A 12,230-nucleotide genomic window follows, 5' to 3' on the forward strand; every position below is an offset into this window, starting at 1 on the left:
TCCCTTCATTCCATTTCTCTAATGCCAGACACAGGGTCTCGCAATTCAGACTTCAAATCATCGAACAGGTTTCAAGGCCATGATGTGGTGGGAATCATATCAAGCTCCTTCAACAAAGAGAGTCCTTTTGGAGACATACACTACAGACACTTTCCCCCAAAAGGTCTGATCCGTGAACTCAATTTGTTGATCTAATTTCTCCTTTTCTTCACAGTAGCGAGCCTCAGCTCATATTACCTTGCACATCTCCATTCAGGTGAGTTCCCCTTTCCCATTTCTCCTTCCCCTCTACCCCCCTTTTCTCTTCCCTCCTCTCATTTTGTTTTTCCCCCTTCCCTTTGGTCCCTTTGTTTCTACCCAATATCACCACATCACATTTCACATACACTTGTAACTACATAATCTTATACTACTACCAGGTTACCCTTAACACCTCTATTTGCCAGGACACTAGTATCTCTGCATTCTACTTTAGTGGTTATACCACTGTTCATATGCCGCAATTCTTTTTGCATTTTTTTTGTATTTGTGTTTCAAGCCTCATTCTGCTTATTTCACTGCCTGGCAACGACATCATTTCCTGGGGGCGTGAACTCACCTGCACACTGGCAGTCAGGTGGCCTCTTCAGGACACTTTTTATAGCCACCCAAGCGTCCATACTGCACTTTGCAGCCTCTACTCCAAAGCGCAGGTGCGCTGGACCTCCCCTGGACCCAGGTAATCCATGGCCCCATGACTCTTTATACATATTACTCTGCTTATTTTTCCTATGAGCACTAAATCCCCTTTCCTACAACAGGTGTCCTTTGCAATCAGAATATCCTTTATACTGTTCAGTGAACCTTGCCAACAGATAATATGGGCTACATCTTTCCTTACTCTGCATTAACTTGACATTGATTGGGCACATCTTAGCATACGGTTATACACCCTACCAAGTATTTAGGACACTGTCAATTGGGGAGAATTCCCCTATATTTTAAACATATCCAGTCACATTGATCATGACATTTGTTTCTTGTACCCTTTTCCTTTTAAGGGATTGCAATTTTTTTGCCTTTATTTGTTTTGCCATGCAATGTTATTTGATGGTTCCTATGGCTTATTCCAGACCTATACATGACTACAATTAAGCTTTGAATCATTATTACTTTGTGTCTTGTAAGTCTATTTTTTTTTACCAGGTGTATTACTTGTATTTTATTTATCTGTTTTATTTGTTTGTAATTTTATTTGTAGTTTGTCATTTTATTTGTAGTTTCTATTATGTAATTGATCTCTCATACCTTGTTTTCCTTCTACAGCGACTATATGAATAAGAAACGTTATGTTCTTGTCGCCTCACCATTTCCTTTATCCCTGCACCTGAATTGTGATTTTGCTGCATCTGTACAATAACATTTTCACAAGCATCTATCAAGAGTGTGCGGTGATTGAACATTTCGTGACAAAAAAAGACACTTTTTATAAAAAAGCATTTTTACTGTGTGATAGAAGCAAAACCTAAAAACCCAACATAAATCTGCTATTGCTGTAATTGCACTGACCTGAAGAATAAACCTGCCTCATCACTTATGCCGCAAGGTGGACCGTGCAAAAATAAAGACTATTCTTGTACTGCTGTCTATTGTTTATTCTACTTTCCAAAATTCAGAATAAGGCTCGGCTCACATTTATCCTACGCTCTTGGCTGAGTATTTGCGTCACGGTTTCCGTGTAAATTCCCCAAAACCTTGATTCAGACAAAACCCTGAACGGAACTCACTTATGAGGCAGATGGCATCACTTTGGACAGGTCTGTATTTCGGTGGTGTCCCACCATTTTAGATGTCTTTTTAGGACACCAGTGTGGGCAACCACAGATCTGTGCACACCTAAAAAAATGGATACCACTGGAGCAAATGCCAAACGGAGTATGAAGAGTATCCATCTGCCTCATTATGGTGGGTGGTTCCATTGGGGGTTTTGTCTAAATCACATTTTTGTGGGATTTGCACAGAAACCTTGACACAAGTGTTCAGTGTAGAACACAAGAATTTGAGCCCTGCTTTATACTGGAAGCGATAAAATAATATTATGTACCCCTAAATTTCACTGACAAAAACCTTAATTTATCCCACACAAAACTAGCCCCTACTTAGGCCCCTCATCTGTAACTGGAACTATAGGGACATTACTGCTAGAACAAAGACTCTGGAAAAGTGACATTGCTCTCACCCCCTAAAATAAAATCCAGTGAATTCTTCGCTCCCAAATCCAAATCCCCCGCTTCTGCAGCATCAAAAACTCATCGTGAGCCAACAATTTTAGCCTAAAATGTATTCAAAGATACTGCTATACATTTCAATAAATATGCCACTTAAAGCAATAGAGGTAGAGGATGGGGTAGCAAAAAAATTATGGCTTTTCTGTATTTAACAAAAAAGAACACAAAACCATGTAAACCTAACAAACCATAGTGAAAAGAACATCTTTTGATAGTGTCTTGACTATTTTAATGTAAGGGTATACATCTGAATATGATTTATTGCAAAACAGGCATATACTTTGCAGAATTGTGTCTTGAAAGAAACATAACTTAATAAAACTTAATAAAATACCTTAAGAACTGGGGACAAAAACACAGAAATTCCAGTCAGAATGAAAACTGTTAAGCCAGTTACTCTTTGTTCCCTGTAAGCACAAAACAGTGTTAATAGAAACTATGCATCTAATTGAACACTCAAGAGCTTTTATTTATACATTTAAAGACAGCCAAATAACATTATTATCTAACTTGACAGACTATCAATAATGTTATTTTAATTGTATTTCTTTACATAAGCAAAGTGCAGTAAAAGGGTTAGTAGACTGTTAAGAAATGTTAAACTATGTTGTATTTCTGTGGAGGAAGTTCCACTTCATAGAATGTCATAGTGCAAGAGTGAGATTTTCCCATGTGACTGCCTTGTCCATCTAATGCAGCAGGTGTGAACAACACCAGCTCTCCAGGGACACCAACAGTGCATGTTTTCAGGATTTCTTTAGCATTGCACAAGGTGTTGGAATCATCAAGGGAAATCCTGAAAACATGCACTGTTGATGGCCCTGGAGGATTGGAGTTGTGCACCCCTGATCTAATGTGTGTATTGTAAATCTGTTCACATATACCACAGAAAAGCAGTATGATCCCTTAACCCATTTCTGCAACATCATCGACTAGGATTATCTGTTTAACCCCTTAACCCCCAAGGGTGGTTTGCACGTTCATGACCGGGCCAATTTTTACAATTCTGACCACTGCCCATTTATGAGGTAATAACTCTGAAACGTTTCCATGGATCCCGGTGATTCTGACATTGTTTTCTCGTGACATATTGTACTTCATGCTAGTAGTAAAATTTCATTCACATAACTTGCGTTTATTTATGAAAAAAATGGAAATTTGGCGAAAATTTTGAAAATTTCGCAATTTTCCAACTTTGAATTTTTATGCCCTTAAATCACAGAGATACGGCGCACAAAAAACTTAATAAGTAACATTTCCCACATGTTTACTTTACATCAGCACAATTTTGGAACCAAAATTTTTTTTGTTAGGAAATTATAAGAATTAAAAGTTGACCAGCGATTTCTCATTTTTGCAACACCATTTTATTTTTACGGACCACATCACATTTGAAGCCACTTTGAGGGTTCTATATGATAGAAAATACCCAAAAGTGACACCATTCTAAAAACTGCACCCCTTAAGGTGCTCAAAACCACATTCAAGAAGTTTATTAACCCCTCAGGTGCTTCACAGGAATTTTTTGAATATTTAAAAAAAATGAACATTTAACTTTTTTTTAACAAAAAAATACTTCAGGTTCAATTTTTTTTATTGTACCAAGGGTAACAGGAGAAATTTGACTGCAAAACTTATTGTGCAGTTTGTCCTGAGTACACTGATACCTGATATGTGGGGGGGAACCACTGTTTCGGCGCATGGCAGAGCTCAGAAGGGAAGGAGCGCCGTTTGACTTTTTCAATGCAAAATTGGCTGGAATTCAGATCGGACGCCATGTCACGTTTGGAGAGCCCTTGATGTACCTAAACAGTGGAAACCCCCCACAAGTGACCCCATTTTGGAAACTAGACCCCCCAAGGAACTTATCTAGACATGTGATGAGAACTTTGAACCCACAAGGGCTTCACAGAAGTTTATAACATACAGCGGTACAATTAAAAAATCATATTTTTTCCACAAAAATGATCTTTTCACCCTCAATTCTTATTTTTCCAAGGGTAACAGGACACAAAGTTATTGTGCAATTTGTCCTGAGTACGCTGATACCCCACATGTGGGGTAAACCACTATTTGGGCGCATGGCAGAGCTAAGAAGGGATGCAGCGTCATTTGACTTTTTGGCTGGAATTGAGATTGGACACCATATCGCGTTTGGAAAGCCCCTGATGTACCAAAACAGTGAAAATCCCACACAAATGACACCATTTTGGAAACTAGACCCCCAAAGGAACTTATCTAGATGTGTGGTTAGCACTTTGAACCCCCCCTTGCTTCACAGAAGCTTATAACGCCCGTGTGTGAAAATAAAAAAATCTTATTTTTTCCACAAACATGATCTTTTTGTCACCAATTTTTTTATTTTCCCAAGGGTACCAGGAGAAACTGGACCCCAAAAGTTGTTGTCCAATTTTTTCTGAGTACGCTGATACCCCATATGTGGGAGAAAACTACTGTATGGGCACACGTCAGGGCTCGGTAGGGAAGTAGTGACGTTTTGGAATGCAGACTTTGATGGAATGGTCTGCGGGTGTCATGTTGCTTTTGGAGAGCCCTTGATGTACCTAAGCAGTGGAAACCCCCCACAAATGACACCATTTTGGAAACTAGACCCCCTAGGGAACTTATCTAGATGTGTGGTGAGCACTTTAAACCCCCAAGGGCTTCACAGAAGTTTATAATGCCCGGGCATGAAAATAAAAAAATCGTATTTTTTCCACAAACATGATCATTTAGTCCCCAATTTTTTTATTTTCCCAAGGGTAACAGGAGAAATTCGACCCCAAAAGTTGTTGTCCAATTTGTCCTGAGTACGCTGATACCTCATATGTGGGAGAAAACTACTGTATGGGCACACGTCGGGGCTCGAAAGGGAAGGAGTGATGTTTTGGAATGCAGACTTTGATGGAATGGTCTGCGGGTGTCATGTGCGTTTGGAGAGCCCCTGATGTACCTAAACTATTGAAACTCCCCACAAGTGACCCCATTTTGGAAATTAGACCCCCCTCGGAACTTATCTAGTTGTGTGGTGAGCACTTTGAACCCCCAAGTGCTTCACAGAAGTTTATAACGGCCGGGTGTAAAAATAAAAAAATCATTTTTTTCCACAAAAATGATATTTTTGCCCCCAATTTTTTATTTTCCCAAGGGTAACAGGAGAAATTGGACCCCAAAAGTTGTTTTGGAATTTGTCCTGAGTAGGCTGAAACCCTATATGTGGGGGTAAAACACTGTTTGGGCGCATGACAGAGCTTGGAAGGGAAGGAGCACCATTTGACTTTTTCAACACAGAATTGGCAGGAATTAAGATCAGACGCTGTTGTGAGTTCATTTTCCACTTCACCGTCGATGTCTGATGAACTCCCTCTTCTGGTGAAGGAAGGTAGTGAGGCTGATTACCAAACACCTGATCTGGTAGATGATGACTGGGTAACAGGAAATTCTGACTGGATATAAGGCAGCAGACGCTCTTCTGAGTCGCTGGTGATTTCTCTGCTGGATTCTTGGAGACAAGTCTGATTCCTGCTTCCCAAAGATAAGTTTTTGCTCTGCTATTGAACTTATTAGTTTTGTTTACCTTGTTTTTTGGAGTTCAGCCAACCCCGGTCGGGGGTGTGCTGAGTTCCATTTTTGTCTCTGATCAGTTTGTCTCTTTGCTTTGTCTTCAGAATTTACCTGAGTGCTGATATAGTCATTTTGAAGTCCTAGCGACTTCAGGGCCTGTTTTTCCTATCAGACCGTTGGGACATTTTTTGGTAGGGTTTTTTACGGATTGCAGACAGCAGCTTTTCTATCCTGTCCTTTTTAGTTAGCTTGGGCCCCATCGTTTGCTCAACCTATCTTTCTATCTGTGTTAGTGTTTTCATCTTGCTTCACCGTCATTATATGTTGGGGGCTGCCTATTGCTTTGGGGTCTGCTCTAGGGCAGTGTAGATTTCCCCTTTCTTTAGGCCTATTTAGTTCTCCGGCTGTGATCGAGGGGTCTAGGGCATCGTAGGAACCCCCCACGGCTACTGTTAGTTATTGTGGATAGGATCAGGGGTCTGCAATCCGATAGCTACCAACCTCTCCGGTTTTTTGGACTTAGCTTGTATTTTTGTTTTTTCCTCCTTCGGTGACTCAGTCATAACAGAATCACCAGCCAAACTGCAGATCCCAGGGTACTCAATAGCAGGAAGGAATTGTAAAAAAAAAAAAAAAAAAAGTTTGTCAGAATTTTTTTTTTTTGTGTATATTTTTTCCTCCATGTCTCTGAGGCCGTAGGGAGAAATTTTTTTTCTTGCTCAATGGAGATGAAGCAATTGTCTGATCGTGTGGAGCAGCTCACTGCTGAAGTGCGGGAAATTTCCGCCTATCTTGCTCATTCACATGCTGCTGAACCAAAGATCCCTACTCCTGATGTGTTTTTTGGGGATCGGTCTAAATTTTTGAATTTTAAGAATAATTGTAAATTATTTTTTGCCTTGAAGCCTAACTCGTCAGGGAGCTCCGCGCAGCAGGTTAAAATTGTCATCTCTTTGCTGCGCGGCGATCCCCAGGATTGGGCGTTTTCATTGAAACCTGATGATCCTATTCTTACTAATTGGAACGCATTTTTTCAAGCCTTGGGGTTGTTGTATGATGAACCTAATGCTATTGATCAGGCTGAAAAGGCCCTGTTGGCATCGAGCCAGGGTCGGGATTCTGCAGAGTTGTACTGTCAAAAATTCCGAAAGTGGGCGGTCCTTACTACCTGGAATGATGGTGCCTTGGCAGCTCTCTTTCGGAAGGGTTTGTCAGAAACCGCAAAAGATACTATGGTGGGATTTCCTGTTCCCTCTGGTCTTGACGATTCTATGTCATTAGCCATTCAGGTTGATCGGCGTTTGCGTGAACGCAAAACCACACGAGAGGTGTTACCACCTGTTGAACAAATGTCTGAACCTGTGCAATGTGATAGAGTTTTGTCTAGGGCGCAACGTCAGTAGTTCAGAAGGCGTAATAAGCTGTGTTTCTTCTGTGGTGATGCCTCGCATATTATTTCTGTCTGCCCTAAACGAGAGAAACGTTTTGCACACACATTTGCTGTGGGTGGTGTTCAACCTAAGTTTCTTCTGGCAATTTCTCTAATCTGCTCCCTGTCCACATTTTCCGCTAAGGCTTTGTGGATTCGGGAGCAGCTCTGAACCTGATGGACTTGGATTTTGCTAAATGTGGTGGATTTCCTATGACACCTCTGCGGACGCCTATCCCTTTGAGGGGTATTGATGCTACTCCTTTGGCGAAGAATAAACCTCAGTTTTGGACCCAGGTGGTAATGCGAGTCGCCCCTGACCATCAAGAGAATTGCAGATTTTTGGTGTTGCATAATTTGCATGATACCATTGTTCTGGGGTTTCCCTGGTTGCAAATCCATAAACCAGTTTTGGATTGGAAATCTGTGTCTGTGGTGAGTTGGAGTTGTCGGTGTGCCCTTAGTGATGCTCCTGTTTTCTCCACCTCTCCCCAGTCGCATGATGTTCCTGACTATTTGGCTGATTTTTATGATGTATTTAGTGAGAATGAGTCTGCGTCTTTGCCTCCTCATAGGAGTTATGACTGTGCAATTGAGTCGAGCCCTTTGTGTAAATTTCCCAAGGGTCGACTTTTCAATTTATCTGTACCCGAGCATGAGGCTATGCGATCCTATATTAAGGAGTCGTTGGAGAAGGGTCATATTAGACTATCCTCTTCACCCTTAGGTGCTGGGTTTTTTTTTCATGGCTAAGAAAGATGGGTCATTAAGGCCTTGTATTGACTATCGTTCCCTCAAAATTACAAAATTACTGTTAAATATCAGCATCCGTTACCCCTGATTTCTGATCTATTCTCCAGAGTTAAAGGTGCTTGCTGGTTTACAAAGCTTGACCTCAGGGGGGCGTATAATCTTATTCGCATTAAGCATGGGGATGAATGGAAGATGGCGTTTAATACTCCGGAGGGACATTTTGAGTACCTGGTGATGCCTTTTGGGCTCACTAATGCCCCTTTTGTCTTCCAGTGCTTCATGAATGATATTTTCCGAGACTTGGTGGATAAATTTTTTATCATCTATCCGGATGATATTTTGATCTTTTCCAAGGATTGGGACTCTCATGTGGAACATGTTCAGACTGTGTTCCGGATTTTGAGGGAGAATTCCCTGTATGTCAGGGGATCGAAATGCCTTTTTGGTGTACAGAGGATTTCATTTTTGGGATTTATTTTGTCTCCGTCAACTATTGAAATGGACCCGGCCAAGGTACAGGCCATTTATGATTGGGTTCAGCCCACTTCTTTGAAGGCCCTCCAGAAGTTTTTGGGTTTTGCTAATTTTTATCGGAAATTTACAGCTAATTTTTCTGGTATTGCCAAACGATTGACTGATTTGACTAAGAAGGGTGCTGATGTGCTGAATTGGTCTCCAGAGGCTGTTTCTTCCTTTCAGGAGCTGAAGCGAAGGTTCACTTCTGCTCCGGTTTTGCGGCAACCTGATGTCTCACTCCCGTTTCAGGTAGAGGTGGGCGCTTCTGAGATTGGTGCAGGAGCTGTTTTGTCCCAAAAAGATCCTGTAACATCTAAAATGAATCCCTGTGCTTTCTTTTCCCGAAAGTTCTCCCCATCCGAACGTAACTATGATGTGGGGAATCGGGAACTGTTAGCCATGAAATGGGCATTTGAGGAGTGGAGACATTGGTTGGAGGGAGCTAAATATCAAGTCGTGGTCCTTACTGACCACAAGAATTTGATTTACCTGGAGTCGGCCAAGCGCTTGAATCCTAGACAGGCTAGGTGGGCCTTGCTTTTCACACATTTTGATTTTGTGGTCTTTTTTCTTCCGGGCACTAAGAATGTCAAGGCAGACGCCCTCTCTAGGAGTTTCTTTGCTGATTCTCCTGTGGTGACCAAGCCTGTTACCATCTTAGGTGAGGGGGTAGTTCTTTCTGCCATCTCGCCCGATTGGAGATTTGCTCTGGAAGAGTTTCAGGAGGACAAACCTGAGCGTTGTCCCATTGGAAAATTGTATGTTCCTGACCAGTGGAGGAAGAGAGTGATGTCTGAAGTTCATTGCTCTGCATTGGCTGGTCATCCAGGTATTTTTGGTACTAGAGATTTGGTGAGTCGGTCTTTTTGGTGGCCCGCCTTGTGTCGTGATGTCAGGAATTTTGTGCAGTCCTGTGGGACTTGCTCTTGGTCTAAACCTTGTTCTCGCTCTAGTGGGTTGTTGATGCCTTTGCCGGTGCCCAGGAGGCCATGGACCCATATTTCAATGGATTTTATCTCTGATATGCCTGTCTCTCAGAGAATGACTGTTATTTGGGTGATTTGTGATAGATTCTCTAAGATGGTCCATCTTGTACCACTCCCTAAGTTGCCATCTTCCTCAGAGTTGGTGCCCTTGTTTTTGCAACAGGTGGTTCGCTTGCACGGGATTCCTGAGAACATTGTATCTGACAGAGGAGTTCAGTTTGTGTCTAGATTTTGGAGGACTTTCTGTTCCAAGCTGGGAATTCAGTTGTCCTTCTCCTCTGCGTTTCACCCTCAGACCAATGGGCAGACGGAGAGAACAAACCAGACTTTGGAGTCGTATTTGAGATGTTTTATTTCTGCTGATCAGGATGATTGGGTTTCATTTTTGCCCTTGGCCGAATTTGCTTTAAATAATAGAGCTAGTTCTGCCACTTTGATGTCACCTTTTTTTTGTAACTTTGGGTTTCATCCTCGATTCTCTTCAGGGCAGGTGGAGCCTTCTGCCTGCCCAGGTGTTGACACTGTGGTGGAGAGAATGCACCAGATCTGGGACCAAGTGGTGCATAAGTTGTCTCTCTCCCAGGAAAAGGCCCAGCGGTTTTCCAACCGGCATAGGACCATTGGTCCCCAGTTTAAGGTGGGTGATATGGTTTGGTTGTCATCAAAGAATAACACTATGAAGGTGGCTTCTCCAAAGTTTAAACCTAGATTTATTGGACCTTACAAGATTTTGGAGATTCTTAATCCAGTCTCTTTTCGATTGCCTCTTCCTGCTACATTTAAGATCCATAACGTGTTTCATAAGTCTCTGTTAAAAAGGTTTGTTGAGCCAGTAGTTCCTGTGGTGGCACCTCCTGACCCTGTATTGGTTGAAGGTAATGTGGAATATGAGGTTGAGAAGATACTGGATTCTCGTCTGGCTAGACGGAGACTCCAGTATTTGGTTAAATGGAAGGGTTATGGCCAGGAGGATAATTCTTGGTCTCTGCATCCGATATTCATGCCAAAAGATTGGTTCGTGCCTTTCATCGGGCCCATCCTGATCACCCTGGTGGCGTGGATGAGGGTTCGGTGACCCCTCCTCAAGGGGGAGGTACTGTTGTGAGTTAATTTTCCCCTTCACCGTCGATGTCTGATGAACTCCCTCTTCTGGTGAAGGAAGGTAGTGAGGCTGATTACCAAACACCTGATCTGGTAGATGATGACTGGGTAACAGGAAATTGTGACTGGAAATAAGGCAGCCGACGCCCTTCTGAGTCACTGGTGATTTCTCTGCTGGATTCTTGGAGACAAGTCTGATTCCTGCTTCCCAAAGATAAGTTTTTGCTCTGCTATTGAACTTATTAGTTTTGTTTACCTTGTTTTTTGGAGTTCAGCCATCCCCGGTCGGGGGTGTGCTGAGTTCCATTTTTGTCTCTGATCAGTTTGTCTCTTTGCTTTGTCTTCAGAATTTACCTGAGTGCTGATATAGTCATTTTGAAGTCCTAGCGACTTCAGGGCCTGTTTTTCCTATCAGACCGTTGGGACATTTTTTGGTAGGGTTTTTTACGGATTGCAGACAGCAGCTTTTCTATCCTGTCCTTTTTAGTTAGCTTGGGCCCCATCGTTTGCTCAAACCTATCTTTCTATCTGTGTTAGTGTTTTCATCTTGCTTCACCGTCATTATATGTTGGGGGCTGCCTATTGCTTTGGGGTCTGCTCTGGGGCAGTTTAGATTTCCCCTTTCTTTCTTTAGGCCTACTTAGTTCTCCGGCTGTGATCGAGGGGTCTAGGGCATCGTAGGAACCCCCCACGGCTACTGTTAGTTGTTGTGGATAGGATCAGGGGTCTGCAATCCGATAGCTACCAACCTCTCCGGTTTTCTGGACTTAGCTTGTATTTTTGTTTTCTCCTCCTTCGGTGACTCATTCATAACAAAACGCCATGTTGCATTTGGAGAGCACCTGATGAGCCCAAACAGTGGAAACCTCCAAATTATAACTCCAACCCTAACCCCAACACACCCGTAACCCTAATCTCAGCCTTAACCCTAGCCCTAACCCTAGCCCTAATGGGAAAATGGAAATAAATACATTTTCTCTTAATTTTATTATTTTTCCCTAACTAAGGGGGTGATAAAGGGGGGTTTGATTAACTATTTATAGCGGGCTTTTATTTTTGGCAGCTGTCGCACGCTAAAAGACGCTTTTTATTGTAAAAATAGTTTTTGCATCACCACATACTGTATTGAGAGCTATAATTTTTCCATATTTTGACCCACAGAGTCATGTCAAGTCTTATTTTTTGCGGTATGAGTTGATGTTTTTATTGGTATCATTTTCGGGCACGTGACATCTTTTGATCGCTTTTTATTCTGATTTTTGGGACGCAGAATGAACAAAAAACAGCATTTCCTGAATTTCTTTTGGTGGGTGCGTTTACACCGTACCGCCTGCGGTAAAATTAATAAAGTGGCTTTATTCTTCGGGTAAGTACGGTTACAGCGATACCTCATTTAGGTCGTTTTTTTATGTTTTGGCGCTTTTATGCAATGAAAACAATTTTATATAAAAAATAATTATTTTTGCATCGCTTTATTCTGCGAGCTATAACTTTTTTTTTTTGCTGATGATGCTGGATGGCAGCTCGTTTTTTGCGGGACAAGATGACGTTTTCAACGGTACTATGGATATTTATATGCGTCTTTCTGATCGGGCGTTATTGGAATTTTTTGTT

General features: G+C 42.0%; 1 protein-coding gene across 3 annotated transcripts in view; it reads right to left on the minus strand.

Moving 5' to 3' along the window:
* The window catches only part of SLC4A9 (solute carrier family 4 member 9), a 983,109-nt gene that overhangs the window by 138,784 nt on the left and 832,095 nt on the right, over positions 1-12,230 (minus strand). For all 3 annotated transcript variants that reach the window (XM_073573700.1, XM_073573698.1, XM_073573697.1), the window contains one exon: positions 2,602-2,674. In XM_073573700.1, coding sequence (XP_073429801.1) covers positions 2,602-2,674 — 73 coding nt within the window. The remainder of the gene's footprint in view (positions 1-2,601; positions 2,675-12,230) is intronic.

Source organism: Dendrobates tinctorius, unplaced genomic scaffold (assembly GCF_039654945.1).
Source record: "Dendrobates tinctorius isolate UK_male_01 unplaced genomic scaffold, ASM3965494v1 ptg000036l, whole genome shotgun sequence".
NCBI lineage: Eukaryota > Metazoa > Chordata > Amphibia > Anura > Dendrobatidae > Dendrobates > Dendrobates tinctorius.